Source organism: Hyaena hyaena, unplaced genomic scaffold (assembly GCF_003009895.1).
Source record: "Hyaena hyaena isolate Hyena2069 unplaced genomic scaffold, ASM300989v1 scaffold_1789, whole genome shotgun sequence".
Lineage (NCBI taxonomy): Eukaryota > Metazoa > Chordata > Mammalia > Carnivora > Hyaenidae > Hyaena > Hyaena hyaena.
The window spans coordinates 1,842-18,468 of record NW_024082415.1 but is presented as its reverse complement, the minus strand read 5'-3'; the positions used below and the strand labels follow the sequence as shown (position 1 = coordinate 18,468).

General features: G+C 40.2%; 1 protein-coding gene across 1 annotated transcript; it reads right to left on the bottom strand.

The window, feature by feature from the left end:
- Positions 1-127: 127 nt before the first annotated feature.
- On the bottom strand, positions 128-15,679 carry ALAS2 (5'-aminolevulinate synthase 2; the record flags this gene model as incomplete). Its single annotated transcript, XM_039224821.1, has 7 exons — positions 128-413; positions 4,359-4,521; positions 5,649-5,917; positions 6,481-6,645; positions 9,187-9,366; positions 14,717-14,901; positions 15,457-15,679. Coding segments are annotated over 7 exons (1,349 nt in total), but the record flags the coding sequence as incomplete, so codon positions are not given.
- Between the last annotated feature and the right edge of the window lie 948 nt (positions 15,680-16,627).

Below are 16,627 nucleotides of genomic sequence, written 5' to 3'. Positions count from 1 at the left end.
TACATGGGCCTACTGTGTCCAGGTCTACCAGTAAAGAGTCAGTCCCTAGATTTGCATCATGGCTCTGCCACTCATCTGAAGGAGTCAGATATGCAGTTTTCTGTCTTTAATAAAGGGCTACAAATGCTGCAGTTTGTTCTTTATTTTTAGACTTGTCAGCTAGAGGCACACAATAAAGCAGAAGACAGAGGAGGAGGCTCAGTCTCATGTGAAGTGCAGATGGGGTGGGGCTTTGAGGCAGCTGGCTTCTCAGGCATAGGTGGTGACATACTGGGGCCCCATGTTTCCAAAGTAGGAACGTTCCCATTCACTCATAAGCTCAAAGTGCACAGGCCTGTGACAGAAATTGCAGGCAGCCATAGACGCATCCTGGAGAGGCAGCCCCACCTCATTCCAGGCTACCAGCAGCTTCTCTAAAAGGTAGTAGAGGGTGGGAAAGGAAAGAATTGGTTAGACTAAATCTTAATTCCCTTGTGTCACAATACAGATATGCCAAGATAATGATCCACTCAAGCCTCTGAGATATCTTGGAGCCAGAAGTAACCTCTTCTGTTTGCTCTATTGTGTGCTATGAATGTTACCATTTGTGGGTGGGTGTTGTATAAAAGATTGGGAAGCACTTATTTGACACAACTTAAAGCTGTACTAGCCTGGCTAGGATCAGGAAATGCTGTGGCCCAAGAAGTGAATCCATCTGCTTGGAAACTCAGCCTGATGAAGATAACACTGACAGTAATCCTACAGTGTCATCATTGTGACCTAGGAGCCTGGGGCAGAGGGTGTTCCTGGAGTGAGTGGGAACCCAGAGGAGAAAACCTGACCCTGTTGTTGGAAGTGCCTCATGTGTGTGCCAGGGCTCTGTCCTTGGATTTGTTTTTATGCTTAATCCCTGGGAGATTTTGTCTAGTCTCATGGTTTTTAAATGCTGAAAATTCTGAACTTTTCATCTTGGCCCAGACCCTTCTGAATTCTAGACTTTTATATCCAATTTTCTTTCTATATCTCCACCTGGATGTCTGATAAGCATTTCTCACTTCATATGAACACAATTGAGCTAATGATCTCCCTACCTTCCATCAAGTCTACTCTAATTTCAAACTTAACCTATCTCGCAGTTGATTTCAATTCCAGTCGCTCAGTTGAAAAATTTTAGAGCCATCCTTTATTTTTCTCTTTTTCTCCTACCACACATCCAATCTATTAGCAAGTAACTATTGGCTTCACCTTCAAAACTTTTTCATCACCTTTAATGCCATCATCAGGTCTGAGGCACTATCCTTTCTTACCTGGATTATTACAGTAGGCCCCAAATGGATCTCCGCTTCCTCTCAGTCTCCCTTTCAGTCTATTTTCAACATGGAAGTTAGACCAATTCTGTTAAAACCTGAATCAGCTATGTCACTCCTCTGTTCAAATCCTTCAAAAGACTGTCTATTTCAGAGTTAAAGCCAAAATCCTTCCACTGGACTAAAGTATCCTACACAGTCTGGCCTCACATTTTTGCCTCTTACGCCACTCCATCCACACTCATCTCTTTATTGTTCCTCAAGTACAGAGGAAATACTCCTGTGATTGGTTCTTCCCTGCCTTATGTTGTTCCATATGCCTGGGATGACCTTTCCTTTGATGTCTACCCAGCTAATTCATTCACCTCCTTCATAGCTTTGTTCAAGTGTCACCTCAATGATTTCTACCCTTAAAACTCTAATGCTACAAACCTACAAACTAATTTCTCCCCAGTAGCACTTCCTATCCCCTTATCCTACTGTTTTTTCCATAACACTTAAAGCTACCATGCTGTAATGCATTATTTATATTTTAAAGTTTTTTGACTATCTCCTTCCACTAGAATATTATCTCCAGAGGGATATTTTGCATATTTGTTTACTGCTGTATCCCCAGCACCTAGAACAGTGTCTGGCACACAGTACATACTCCCATACTCAATAAATATTTGTTGAAAGAATAAGTGAAAGATGACTGATTTAAGTCTAGAAGATAAAGGAAATAAGCCAGAGGGAAAAGTGAAGGAGGGCATTCCAATTAAAAAGGAGCATAACTGGCAAAATACCAGAGGTAAGAAAGCAGAACTAAATGAGAGAACTAAAAATCACTCAGTGTAACTGGAGAAATAAAAGGAGTGTGGAAAAAAAGTGAGGACATAGAGATCACCATGTTGAAGGCATTGAAGGTCATGCCAAGGAGCTTCAACTGTTCCACATGCCAGTGGTTTCCAAATTTTGGACTGTACATTCTATCAGTACAAACATTTTATTTATTTATTTATTTATTTATTTATTTATTTATTTTAATGTTTTATTTATTTCTGAGAAAGAGACAGGCAGCGTGAGCAGGGGAGGGTCAGAGAGAGAGGAAGACACAGAATCGGAAGCAGGCTCCAGGCTCTGAGCTAACTATCAGCACAGAGCCGACGCGGGGCTCGAACCCACGAACTGTGAGATCATGACCTGAGCCGAAGTTGGACACTTAACCAACTGAGCCACCCAGGCGCCCCAGTACACACATTTTAACACATACCTCCAATCTCTGAATGTTTTTTATATACTGATACTTGTATCATTGTCAGTCTATATGTTAAAGATCAATATCAGTAATGCCTAATTTCCTATTTTTAAGATATAAAAGGTAAACACAAAATTCTAATAATCCCTCTAATCCTATGGATTATCTTGCATACCTCACATTGGAGACCACTGCTCTAGTCTAGGCAAATAGGAAACATGAAGAGGTTTAAGCAAGGGAAGTATATAGTCCGATGTTTAGAAAAACCCCTCTGATGGTCATTATGGAGAAGAAATTAGAAGGGATCAAGAGAGAAGCAGGATAATTAGGAAAAAATCACACTGACATATATTCATAAACAGGCACTAGGGGAAAAAAAAACAGATTTGAGAGACTATAGAGACCAACTGCAGGACTTCAAGAAGGGTTGGCTGTGGGATTGAAGGACTGGTAGAATCATGGTAGATGCTTCTCATATGTGTTTATTGCAAAAGCTCAGCATAAATGGATACTCAGAGAACCAAGACTACTGAGGAATCTATAATTGAAGCCAAGAGCAATTTAGAGAAGTGAGCAAAAGGTCCAGGAGTCTGGATCATCAGCTGAGGTAGTAGATGTGGTTATGACCATGGAGGTAGAGACAGACTTCCCAGTTCAAATCTAGTAGTTGTGTGATCTTGGATCTGTTACTATGTATTTTTATGCTTCCATATATATATATATATATATATATATATATATATATGGAAATGCTGATAATAGCATCGTTATCCCATGAATATTCGATGAGTTAATACATGCAATGTTTAGAACAGTGTTTGGCACATGTAAGTACTTAATAGATGTTGGCTAACATATTTGATGTTTTTAAAGAATGAATGGCACTTAACTATCTTGTCTTCCTTGAGCTCTCATACTGCTTATGCTCCAGACATACAGAATGACTGTTGCCAATGTATGTCCTCTGTTTTCCTATCTCTAGGTCCTTGCTCATGGAATTTCCTTATTCTGGAATATCCTTACACTATACCACGTGTACTTAAAGGTGCAGCACAAGGACTTTCTCACCCTCAAAGCTTTCCTAACTTCATGCTTCCTACTTTATCTAGCCATAAGTGATCACTCTCCCTCCAGCTCCCAGAGCACTAGAGCTCATCATACTGGACCAGTACTGTCTATGTCTATCTCCTTTACTAGACCATCACCTGTATATTCGTCTTTTACACAAAAGACTTGGAATACACATCTGCTCTATGCTGGACTCTGTGCTAAAAACTGCACCCAATGGGAATCCAGTAAACTTTAGGTGGATGGACTAAACTGGCATCATTCAGGATAAAATCCAACCTACTCAGTAGTTCTACAAGCCTTTTAATTCAGTCTCTGTGTTGTGTTGTCTTTGTAGACTCATAGATTGACACTACCCTCCTCCACTTCATTCCTATTACCCTACATTCCAGTAACACCTACTTATTGTTCTTGATATATCTCAGGCTGCTTCACACTATTCTTGCCTTTATTCATGCTCTTCCCTCTGCTAGGAATACCACTTCCACACTCTCTTTCTTTTCTTGGTCCAATACCACTCACCTGTAAGACTCAGCTCAGATGTTACCTCCACTAAGAAGCCTGTCTTGAATCTTACATGTTGGGTCAGGCCCCTCCTTTCTGCTCCCACAACTCCCTGATGCACTGTCTTTGTTGAAATTTGATCACCCCTTAAGGTCATTGTTTGTGTCCACTAGGGCTCAATTGAACTGGGACCCTATGTGTCTATTTCTCATCCATTTATTACCCTAGTAATAATGCTATAGACACCCATACTGAGCACTTACCCACAAAGTCATCCATCATCTGAGGGCTATGGTGGGGGGAGGGTGCTAGGCGCAGCAGCTCTTCACCTCGGGGGACAGTTGGGTAGTTGATGGCCTGCACATAGATACCATGCTTGGAGAGCAGAAGATCACAGATCTTGCTGTTCAGTGCTGCATCACCCACCTGGGCTCAGGAGAAAACCTTGTCAGTATCTGTTAACCTAATAACTAGTTCCATTAAGCAGGTAGAGGGAGCCAGATGAACAAACATCACTGAATTTTGGGACAGTTTTTTTTTTTTCCCTTAAGGGGCTTATAGTGGCAGCTCCAGAATTTCTATTAAGGAGTTTCTCAGAGGCAGCAATTAAATGTGAAGGGGTGGGGATGGAGGTGGTGCTAAGTACTTTGTCTTGAAGCTGTTTGCAGAGCTAGCACACTTGTTTTACCTAGATGGTATGTTAATTTGCGGTGGTTCGGGGTAAGAAGATAACACCTGCCCCCCTGCAAGCTACCTCTGTGGTGCTTTCTTTGGGTTAATTAAAAAATATATATATCAAAATAGTCTTTCTCAATATCCCCAATATTTCCCAATATCCCCCAAAAAGAATATTGGGTTAGCCCAAGGAGCAGTGACTATTTTTTCTCATCCATAAAACAGTCACATAAAAAGTATCCTTACCACATCCTGACATACTGACACCTACAAATAGATGTGTTTTAAGAAAGAAGTAGTAATTCATTTCTGAAGGCAGTAAATTCTTAAACATAGTTGGGAATCCAAAATAGCACCTTGTCCCATGATTTTTTTTTTATTTTCTGGCTTAATTTTTTTACTTCAATTCTTATTAAGAAATGTTTCACATCATGACTGTTTTATATATACATATATACACATTTAAAAACTTCAAACAAATTCCTCACAAAATGATACCTTCTCTATGCTTGATGTATTCCAACATTTTCTGTTCTGTTTTTTTTTTTTTAATTTTTAATGCTAGTCATAACATACTAAACTGATTTTGTGACCCACTAATGGTCTTGGTCCATAATTTCAAAAACACTGGATTATAGGTCTTATGTACCCAATATTGGGAGGGTCAGGACAGTCTAATAATCATGAGATAATAGCTAATGCAAAAGAAGTGGTTAATCCAGAATGGCTGATAATTTTTCAAAAATGTAACAAAGATCCAAATAAGGAGAGTAGGAAAGCAAAGAGTTGATGAGAGGAGCAGGTGTTGGTTTGCTGGGTGTGGGAAGGCTTCCAGAAGAGATAAGTGAGTAGGGCAATGGTCAGGGTGGGACTCTCACCCGAATGGGGATGATGTGGCTGGGGCAGGGAATGATGGGAAGGCCCCTGTCCATTAGTAGCTGGCGCATGTGCTTGACATTTCGCTGGTGGGCTCGCCTCAGGGCTTGGCCCTCCTCTCCCTTGAGCAGTCTCACAGATTCCAGAGCTCCAGAGAGCACCATGGGAGGCAGTGAGGTGGTGAAGATGAAGCCAGCAGCATAGGAGCGTATCATGTCCACCAAGTCACAGGTGCTGGCGATGTAGCCCCCCACACAGCCAAAGGCCTTGCCTGGAGACAAGGAGAAGGATATGCACAGAGACCATCATTAGTCTCTACAGGAACAGGATCAAGTCCAGATAACACAAGGATGTGCACCAGAAGCTGGAGTTCCAGACTCCTTTCTCAGGCCTCTGCTTATCTCTCTTGTCCATGACAAGACAGACAGCTGATAATTCTGCTGCTTTGAGATAGGACTTTCAAGGTCTGCCATATGCAGCGACTAGATAGGCAGGAACTGGGTGGGGATCTTTAGCTGGCTAGGCCCAAAAGTGGAACTAAGGTGAAATTTGGAGCAGGAGTAGGGGAGGAATATAGAACCACAACTCTTCATGTACTGACTGGAATCTGGATATTTGGCCCAGGTTAGGGTTTTTCTCAAAAAACCCTCCCAGATTTTGTCAGCATCTCTGCAGTGGGGTGGGGGTGGAAGGAGAGAATCCAGGAGTTCCATAGCCTGAAGCTGTGGATTCTACCCAAATATCGTTTACAGTTTTGGAGAGGAGGAAGGAAAAGGTCTTACAGGGGCCTCCTTTCTGGATTATATATAAAGGGAGCCCAAGGTACTCACTCACCAAGAGTTCCAGAGACGATGTCAATCTTGTGCATGACTCCATCACGCTCCCCAATTCCAGCACCCCGGGACCCATATAGTCCTACAGCATGAACCTCATCTACGAAAGTCAGAGCCCCATACTGGTGAGCCACATCACACAACTCCTCAAGGGGACAGATGGCACCTGAGAAAATAGAGATAGGAGATCACATCCCTTCCCCAGCTCCATCTCCAGTATGAAATTTGTGACCTATAACTACTTTGGATTGGAAAAGGATGAGGGTGTGTATACTCAGTTGGGACTATTTCAAACCTCTTTAAATGTGTTGAATGCTTCCAACTCATTCCCATTCAAAAGGTGTGTGGTGTGGTGGTGGTGTGGTGGTGGTGGTGGTGGTGGTGGTGGTGGTGGTGGTGGTGTGGTGTGTGTGTGTGTGTGTTACTCCTAGTTTGCTATCAAAACTTACCTCTCTATCTTCCCATTTTTTACTTCTGACAGTATCTGTCCTGTTGTTTAAAGCATTTCCCAGCCTCATTCTATTTTTTTCCCTCCTACATCTGTGTATTTTCACTTAGGGTTGCACTGGCCCATATGATGCCTTTAATAAATTAAAAGCAATGTTTTGCTCTAGGTTAATGCAGTCCTGATTTCAGATCCAACTCATCCACTCAGGCAGGTGCTTTTGGAATCCCTGTCAATATCTTTATACTTCACTGGTCCTCCCTGTTTCTATCTTCTGGATTTCTGTCACTATCTGTTTTTCATAGCCATTTCCATTGTTATTTTTATGTCTCCATTTTTCTGTCTCTGCTTTTGTTTTTTCTCTCTCCTCTCTTCTTCTTCTTTTTCTTTTTTGCCTTCCCTCCCTCCCCTTCCTCCCTAACTTACTTTCTCACTGTTTGTGTCCCTTCTGTCTATCTCTTTCTGCTTCAGACTTTATTTCTCTGTACTTTTCTGTCTCTGAGTTTCTCTGTGCCTCTGTCTCTTTGTCTTTTCTGTGTCTCTATGGGATTGAATTTCTCTCACTTATGTCAATACTGTTACCTGGGGGCACCCTCCCACAGGCACAGTCTCAATCTATTGAACGAAAGAGAATTAGAAGTATTCTGTATGTTTCTTGCTATTTTTCATACAGATTTACCATTTTCCCATGTTATTTTAGCCATCTTCTATGCTGATAGTTGTTTATAAGGTCTTCAAATGGCAGTGAATCTCATATATATACTTTGTGGCCACTCTGCATATACAGGAACTCATACATTCTGTCTTTCCCCATCTGGAAAATGCTGAGGTGCAGGGAGTTGGAATACAGAAGAAAGTTCTTAAGGTGAAAACGGGCTCCAAACCAGGATTAAAGAGTGTGAGCAACTCTTGGGACAACATGAGGGAAGAAAATCATAGCAGGTGGAACTCGAGATAAAGAGTAAGATGTCTCAAGCATCATTTCAATGGGAGAAATTTAGCCCTAGAATTGATAGTTTAAGCAATTTCCACCAACAAAATAAGGAGCCACTCATTTGCAAATGTAAGGAAGTTAAATGATACCAAAATTGTTTCCACTAAAGACAATGAATTAGACTAGTTTCAGCAGTGGAAATATAATCATGAGATAGTTTTACTTTATTGCTAGTTGTAGAACTGTGCAGTGGGCACAACAATAAGTTCTTCACATATATCAACTAAATTCTCACAGATACTCTATTATAACCTCCATTTTACAAATAAAGCAACATACGGAGAGCAATTAAGAAAATCGCCCAAGCTATTAAGTTGTCATGTTGGGATCTGAACATGAATAGTCTGGTTCCATTGTCTGAGCATCATGGTTACATGATGCTGATGGCACTTACATTGGCTAAATCGGGTAATACTATGGACTCTCCTTTGTTTCAGTTGGATAAACAACAGATTGAAGTGAAGTGAGTACATCTTTCTTTAATAAATCTAGAAGGTGATGCCTAAAACACATGATTTCTACTGAAGAAAGGTAGCAATAGAATAATTTGGGCATTGTTTAAGTTGGGGGAAGAGCAGAGGAAGGAGGGTAGAGGTCATTGATTTCTACTTAGATCATAATAAATGGGAAGACTTCCATTGTCTCTAGTTCTTGCAACCAAATATTTTATGCTGGGGAAAACTGAGACTCAGGGAGTTAAAGAATTACTAAAGACCGTAGAACCAGTAAGTGCCAGAGGTGGGATTTGAGCCCAAATCTGTCTCACTTGAAAACAAGTTTTGATTCCAATGCTTCATATTGGATTTTGAAAAAACTCCCAGCCAATGGTTTGTAAAATTTTTCATTACAGAAACCAGACACTTGGATGACTGATACACACATCATTTCTAAGGAGGGAGTGTTGTGTGAAGGAATTGGAATCATATGTCCTTGGTGAAAATACTTTGGCACCAATTTACTGATCCAACCAAGACAAGCTGAGTGCTGTCTCTGAACTTCAGTTTCTTAACCTGTAAGATCAGTATCATAGCTGCCTCCATCCTTTGGCATATACTGGCTATATGACCTTGGGCAAGTTATTTAACTTGTTTGTGTCTCAGTTTCCTCATGTAAAAAAATAGAAATAATAATAACACCTACCTCATAGAATTGTTTTGAAGATTAAGTGAATTAATACATGTAAAATACTATAATTTTTCTTGAGATATAAAAATTTCTATACATGTCAGCTATTATCATTATCATCATGGTTTTTGCTATATACATACCATCCATGGAGTGAACAGTCTCAAAGGCCACAATTTTAGGTGTATTAGGGTTGGACTCCTTTAGAAGTTTCTTCAGGTGGTCAGGGTCATTGTGCCTGAAGACAAACTTGGCTGCTCCACTGTTGCGGATACCTTGGATCATTGAAGCATGATTGCCTGCATCTGAGTAAATCTCACACCCTGAAGAACCAGAGGCATATTTCTTAAGCTTCTGTTCTAGTATTTCCACTTCAATCTCAGGATTGACCTGACAGGAGCAGAGAGCCAACCCTCTCTCCCTTTGAAGATCCTGCTCTGCTTCCTTCTCCCCTGGAAGTCTTTTTGACACCTCTTCCTCCCTTGAAAGAACTACCCTGCCTGAAATTTTGACACCTATGCCCTTCCCTTCAGTCCATTCTAACTCTGATTTGGCACTGACTATCTTGGTTTGGAGGAAATTTTAATTTCCCAAGAAGCCCTAGAGTTTCTTGAGGGCAGGGTCAAAATATATAAAATCAAAATACATAAAATCAGGCCTTGGAAAGGAGTTTATCCCAGGGAATTCTTGTTTATTTGGACTGATACTAGATTCTTCCTGGTTTAGATGAAATACCACATCCTTCAGGTAGCATCTCTCTGCTTATAGTTACAGGGTGGATACTTATCACATTTTCAGTTTGAATCATAAGCTCATGGCATGTCAGAGCAGAACAGAATATTAGTGAACATGGAATCCAGGTCCTTAACTGTACAAGTGAGGAAGCTAAAGTCTGGAGAAAGGTTTTCCTTTCTCTATAACCTGAGGAATGCAGAGTTTTTCACTGAACAAATATGCGAGGTCAGATAGAGGTGGGAAATTGATGGATGGAATTTATTCTTGGCTCCCCCAAAATTGCACTGACATCAAGGAACTATGGCCTTCCATTAGAGTAAGGGAACACTTCTAACTGAGGAAATTAAGCATGACTTCCTAGAGGATGTGCCATGAAGAAAAGTAGACTGGGAGTTTCTTGAGATAAGGAGTCAGAAATTTTTATTGTTGTTAATGCAAGAATATGTTATTTGAAGGGCACATTATATAGTGTAGTTCCAATGAGTTAAGCATATGGTTATTCCCGTATGCTTCTACAAATACCTTTACAAACACATATCTTAGTGAAAGATGTTCCTTGAAAGACACATTATACGCAGTATAGTTTAATGAGTTAAGTATGTGGATATTCCCATCTGCTTCTACACATAAGTTTATGGACACTTATATGTCAATAAAAGATATTATTTGTAGTTTTGATTTGTAATCAGTGATGTTGAGCATTTTTTCATGTGAATGTTGGCAATCTGTATGTCTTCTTCGGAAAAATGGCTCATGTCTCCTGCCCAGTTTTAATTGGATTAATCATTTTGGGGGTATTGAATTTTATAAGTTCTTTATATATTTTGTATACTAACCCCTTATCAGATATGTCATTTGCAAATATCTTCTCCTATCCCATAGGTTGCCTTTTAGTTTTGTTGATTATAAAGTACCAAAACTGAAACAGGAAGAAATAGAAAACTTGAACAGACTGATGACTAGCAAAGAAATTGAGTCAGTAATCAAAAAATTCCCAACAGATCAAAGTCCAGGGCTACATGGCTTCACACGCAAATTCTACCAAACATTTAAAGAAGAGTTAATACTTATTCTTCTCAAACTATTCCAAAAAATAGAAAAGGAAGGAAAACTTCCAAATTCATTCTATGCATCCAGCATTACCCTGATACCAAAACAAGATAAAGACTCCATTAAAAAGGAGAAATACAGGCCAGTATCCCCGATGAATATAGATGCAAAGATTCTCAATAAAATACCAGCAAACCAAATCCAGCAAATAGTTTTAAAAGTAATTCACTATGATCAAATGGGACTTATTTCTGGTTTGCAAGGGTGGTTTGATATTCTCAAATCAATCAATGTGATATACCACGTCAATAATAGAAAGGATAAGAATCATATGATCATTTCAATAGATGCAGAAAAAAGCATTTGACAAAGTACAACATCCACTGATGATAGAAACCATCAACAAAGTAGGTTTAGAGAGAACATATCCCAACATAATAAAGGCCACATATGAATAACCCACAGCAAATATCATCCTCAGTGGGGAAAAACTGAGAGCTTTTCCTGTATGGTCAGGAACAAGACAGGGATGTCCACTCTTGCCACTCTTATTCAACATAGTACTAGAAGTCCTAGTCACACCAATGAGACAACAGAAAGAAATTAAAGGAATCCAAATCAGTAAGGAAGAAGTAAAACTTTCACTATTTGCAAATGACATATAGAAAACTGAAAGTACTCTGCTAAAAAACTGCTTAGAACTGATAAATGAATTCAGTAAAGTCACAAGATCTGTTGCGTTTCCATACACCAATAATGCAGCAGCAGAAAGAAAAATTAAGGAATCAATCTTATTTATAATTGCACCAGAAACAATAAGATACCTAGGAATAAGCCTAACCAAAGAGATGAAATATCTGTATTCTGAAAAGTATAGAACACTGATGAAAGAAATTGAAGAGGACACAAAGAAATAAAAGACATTCCATGCTCATGGATTGGAAGAACAAATATTGTTAAAATATCTATACTACCCAAAACAATCTACATATTTAATGCAATCCTTATCAAAATACCACCAGCATTTTCACAGAGCTAGAACAAACAATTCTAAAATGTGTATGGAACCACGAAAGACCTCAAATAGCTAAAGCAACCTTGAAAATGAAAAGCAGGGGCACCTGGGTGGCTCAGTTGTTTGAGTGCCCAATTTCAGCTCAGGTCATGATCTCATGGTTTGTGAGTCTGAGCACTGCATCAGGCTTGCTGCTTTCAGCACAGAGCCCCACTTCGAATACTCTGTCCTCTGCTCCTCTCTCTGCCCCTCCCCTGCTCACACTCTCTCTTTCAAAAACGAATAAACATTTATTTTAATAAAAAGAAAAGAAAAGCTGGAAGTATCACAATTCTGGACTTCAAGTTATATTGCAAAGCTATAGTGACCAAAACAGTATGGTACTGGCACAAAAATAAACACATAGACTAATGAAACAGAATAGAAACCCCGGAAATGATCCCAGAACTGTTTGGTAAATTAATCTTCAATAAAACATGAAAGAATATCCAATGGGAAAAAGTCTCTTAAAGAAATGATGTTGGGAAAACTGGACAGCAACATGCAAAACAATGAAACTAGACCACTTTCTTACACCACACATAAAAATAAGTTCAAAATGGATTAAAGGTGTAAATGTGATACCCGAAACCCTAAAAATCCTAAAGGAGAACACAGGCAGTAATCTCTGACATTGGGTGTAGATTCTTACTAGATGTTTACTGAGGCAATGGAAACAAAAGCAAAGATAAACTATTGGGACTTGATCAGAATAAAAAGCTTATGCACAGGGAAGGAAACGATCAACAAAACTAAAAGGAATCACATATATATTATCTTTCTGTCTCTGGTACTTAGTATAAGGCTAAGTATACAGTAGATGCTGAGTAAACATTTCTTGAATGAACAGATGGATAAGCAAATTACTTATTTATAAGTGAGTAAATAAATATGTTACTGAATGAAAGAGTGAGAGGAGAGGAATCAAAAGATAAGGCTGAAGAGGTAGAATGAAGCTAGATTTTTGAGGACGTTAGAAGCCAGGATAAAAAGTTTGGGTTTGGTCCTAAGGACAATAGGAATATACTAAAGGGTTTTTGGCAGAGGGGTAATGAAGATAGGTTTGCATTTAAAAAATATTATTCTGACTGCCACGAAGAAAAGAATACAAGAGGGCAAAGGTGAAATCAAGAAAATGATGTTGATTTAGGCTAGGATGGTGGCAGTAGAAATGGAAAGAAGTTGAATTCTAATGATTGAAGAGGAGGAGGTTCACTAAAAAAATTCCCAAAGAGGTTGGGTTTGGTTGGGGTTATGTGTGATCTCAGAAAAAAAGTTTTTGAGAAGTAGTGGAGATGTTTACAGTGTGCAGAAGAATCAACAGGAAGTAAGGAAGTAGATAACAAGTGTGGAGACTTCTCTCAAGTAGTTTTTCTCTTATAGGGAAGAGAGAGATAGGCCAGTAGCTAGAGACTGATGAGAGGGCTTTTTTTTTTTTTTTTTTAGATAAAAGAGACGTTAACATGTTTAAAGAGGAGAGGTTGAAGACACAAGAAGGAGAGAAGGAAGTGATAGATGAAGGTTCCTGAGGAGGCAGAGGGGCATGAGACACAGAACACCAGAAAAAGGATTAGTCAACAAGAAAAGGGGCCGCCTGGGTGGCTCTGTCAGTTAAGCGTCTGACTTCGGCTCAGGTCATGATCTCATGGTTCGTGAGTTTGACTCTGCATCGGGTTCTGTGCTGACAGCTCAGAGCCTGGAGCCTGCTTCAGATTCTGTGTCTCCCTTTCTCTCTGCCCTTCCTCTGCTCATTCTCTCTCTCTCTCTCTCTCTCTCTCTCTCTCTCTCTCTCTCAAAAATAAAAACATTTTAAAAAAACAAGAAAAAGGCACTTCTTTAATTGTGGCAGGAGAGAAAGAGTGAAGAGAGGACGTGTGGGGATGTTTGAGTTTGTAGGTAGTTTTTGTCAAGGAGTTGAGGACATCTCTACCTGGAGACTTCTGTTGTCGGTGAGGAAAGAGGTGAAGTCATTTGCTATGGGTGAGGGTGAGGTGGAAGTGTGGGAAGGCTGATAAGAATGGGGGATTTGCAAAACTGCTTGGGAGACTTAGAGGACTGAGCATGGAAACAGAATTGCCAGACAGCATAGAGGTCCTGGTAAAGGTTGAGTACCATGAATTTTTAGTGGTTCCCATCTGAGAAATTATATACACCTAGTATTGGTAAGGAAAAGGTGGAGAGTTATATTCATCTGTGGTTGGAGCTGTGATGGAATGACAAGAGTCGAGGACATTATTAACTAGAGAGTGGGAGATTGGGAAGATTAGGTCCAGATGGGATCCACTAGGATTGGCTTTAGGAAGAAGAGATGTGCCTTCAAGTTGTAAAATGAAAGAATGAAAGAAGCACAGATAAAAGTTAGATACATTTGTAGGCTTGGTGGCTGTAAGTTAAAAGGGTTTCTGTCTGGGGGCTTCTGTTTTCTTTGCGATGTGAGATGTGATGCTATTTGCCAAGAGTGAAGGAAGAGATAGTCATAGGTTTTAAAAGAGAGAATAAAGCTTGAAAAAAAAGCTAGTACGGAGATATAAAAGGACTGTTTATGAGTGTTAAGAGCCCAGTTGATTTGGGAGGTGATAAATTTATCATGTCACCCATCTGTGAGGTTGGGCACTAGTATTACTACTACTCTGTAGTAGTCTTCAGCCTAAGTGAAGAAGGGGAGGAATGAGAGGGATACAGTCATCCAGTGTTGAGGATACACAAAGTGGGTAAGAAGGAATGGCAATGGGAGCAAATGAACTCAGAACAGAAAGAAAAGTTGATGAAGGCAGTGAGGCTTCATGCTGTAGTGCAGGATACCAACAATAACAGAACCCAGGCCCCAGGCTTACCTGGAAGGATCTTTGCCAGGGTGAAGAGAGTAGAGTCATTGGCCACAAAGCAGGAAGAGAAGAGTAGGGCTGCACCTTTTTGGTGCAGCTCAGCCAGCTCTTGCTCCAGCTCCACATGAAACTTACTGGTACCTGAGATATTGCGGGTACCACCAGCTCCAGCTCCGTGACGCTGCAGAGTCTCCCTGACCAGGAGAAAACAGAGAGAAGACAAGGGGGTGGGGGGGACTTGTCAAGCGCTGAGGAACTGAGCAGTTTTCTCTTCATTGATTGAGATCAGTGTTGACTTAGTGATCCTTATGAGCTGTGTCCTATGTAATCAAGTTGAGGCCAGGATAGAGAAAATGAGGAGACAAGGGTCCTCCTTCCCAGGCTGATGGCACTCAGGGATGGAGGGAGAAGCTAGGTTGAATCTGAACAGCTTGGAAAACCTTCTAGATGAGATCACATACTATGTCTGGCAATACTCATTCTGTAACCAGAATAAGAGCTCATGGAAAGTGGGCCTTGTTTGGTCTTCCATCTTCTCCTCATAAAACTGGACAATCAAGACTTTGTAAATCATGGTTTGTTGGCTGACATGGTTCATATCTGAAGATTAGATATGCTAGAAGACCATGAACAAAAGGGTTGGTAGGTGGAACACAGGTTTCCACTGCCAGTTCTGCCTTTCCCATGTGTGGCTTTGATTCTTCTCTGTATGTGTTCCCACAGCTCATGACCCAGATCTTACTACTCACTGTGTAGCTTGCAAAACCCGAGGGTGTCGGCTCATGCCTAGATAATCATTACTGCACCAGACAGACACATCCTTTGAGGCCACAGAGGCCTCAGAAAAGTGTTGGGCAAACGGGTATGCATCAGCCCAGCGGTTTACAGTCTTGAACACACGGTAGGTGTGGTCCTGTTTCTTCTCCATGATCTTGTGCCTGAAAAACTGGTCATAACCAAAAACATGGTTCCCTGCAGAAGTAGAGATGGAGATGAAAATAATTCATTTTAAATTACTTCCGGATTAGTCAATATTTTATTTGTGCTGTTGATTTTGAGTTCTCCAGTTCTCTATTTATTCATTTATTTGATCAGTCATTAACTTACTGAGCCACAGTAACTCTCCACTACTTCAAGTATCCCTTTGGTTACTCACTTGCTTATTCACTCAGTAAATTATTCATACATTCACTCGGGCTGCCTACCCCTGGCATGGCCTCCTCTCTTTTTCTAAGGTTAGTGTCTTAGCCTTCTTACTGAAATCACTACTTCTAGTTTCAGTAAAAAGAGTTTCGACAGATACGGTTTCTAGTCATTTCTCCGCCACTTCTTAGTTATGTGACCTTGAGCAAGTCATAAATCCTCTCTTAGTTTTAATCTCCTCATCTGTAGAATGGGGCTAATAATACCTACTTGCAGAATCGTGAGCATTTGATGACAAACAGAATGTAATACACTCAAACTAATATCTGGTACATAGTAGTATTATTACAATTATAGTAGTAGTAGTAGTAGTAATAGTAATAGTAACAGCTAATATTTAATTATATTATTATAACCAGTATTTAACAAGTACCTATTATAGGTAATGCCTTCTTTTAGGGACGTTATAAATATTATTTCACGTATTCCTCACAACAGCCCTGGGTGGAGAGGTTTCTTTTTATTTTTTAATGTTTATTTTTGAGAGTGAGAGAGAGAGAAAGACAGAGCGGGGGAAGGGCAGAGAGAGAGAGAAGGAGAGCTAGAATCCGAAACATGTTCCAGGCCCTCAGCTGTCAGCACAGAGCCCAATGCGGGACTCAAACTCAGGAACCACGAGATCATAACCTGAGCCAAAGTCAGACACTTAACCAACTGAGCCACCCAGATGTCCCTGGATAGTTTGATTTTCAATTTTACAGATGAGGAAATGGAGAC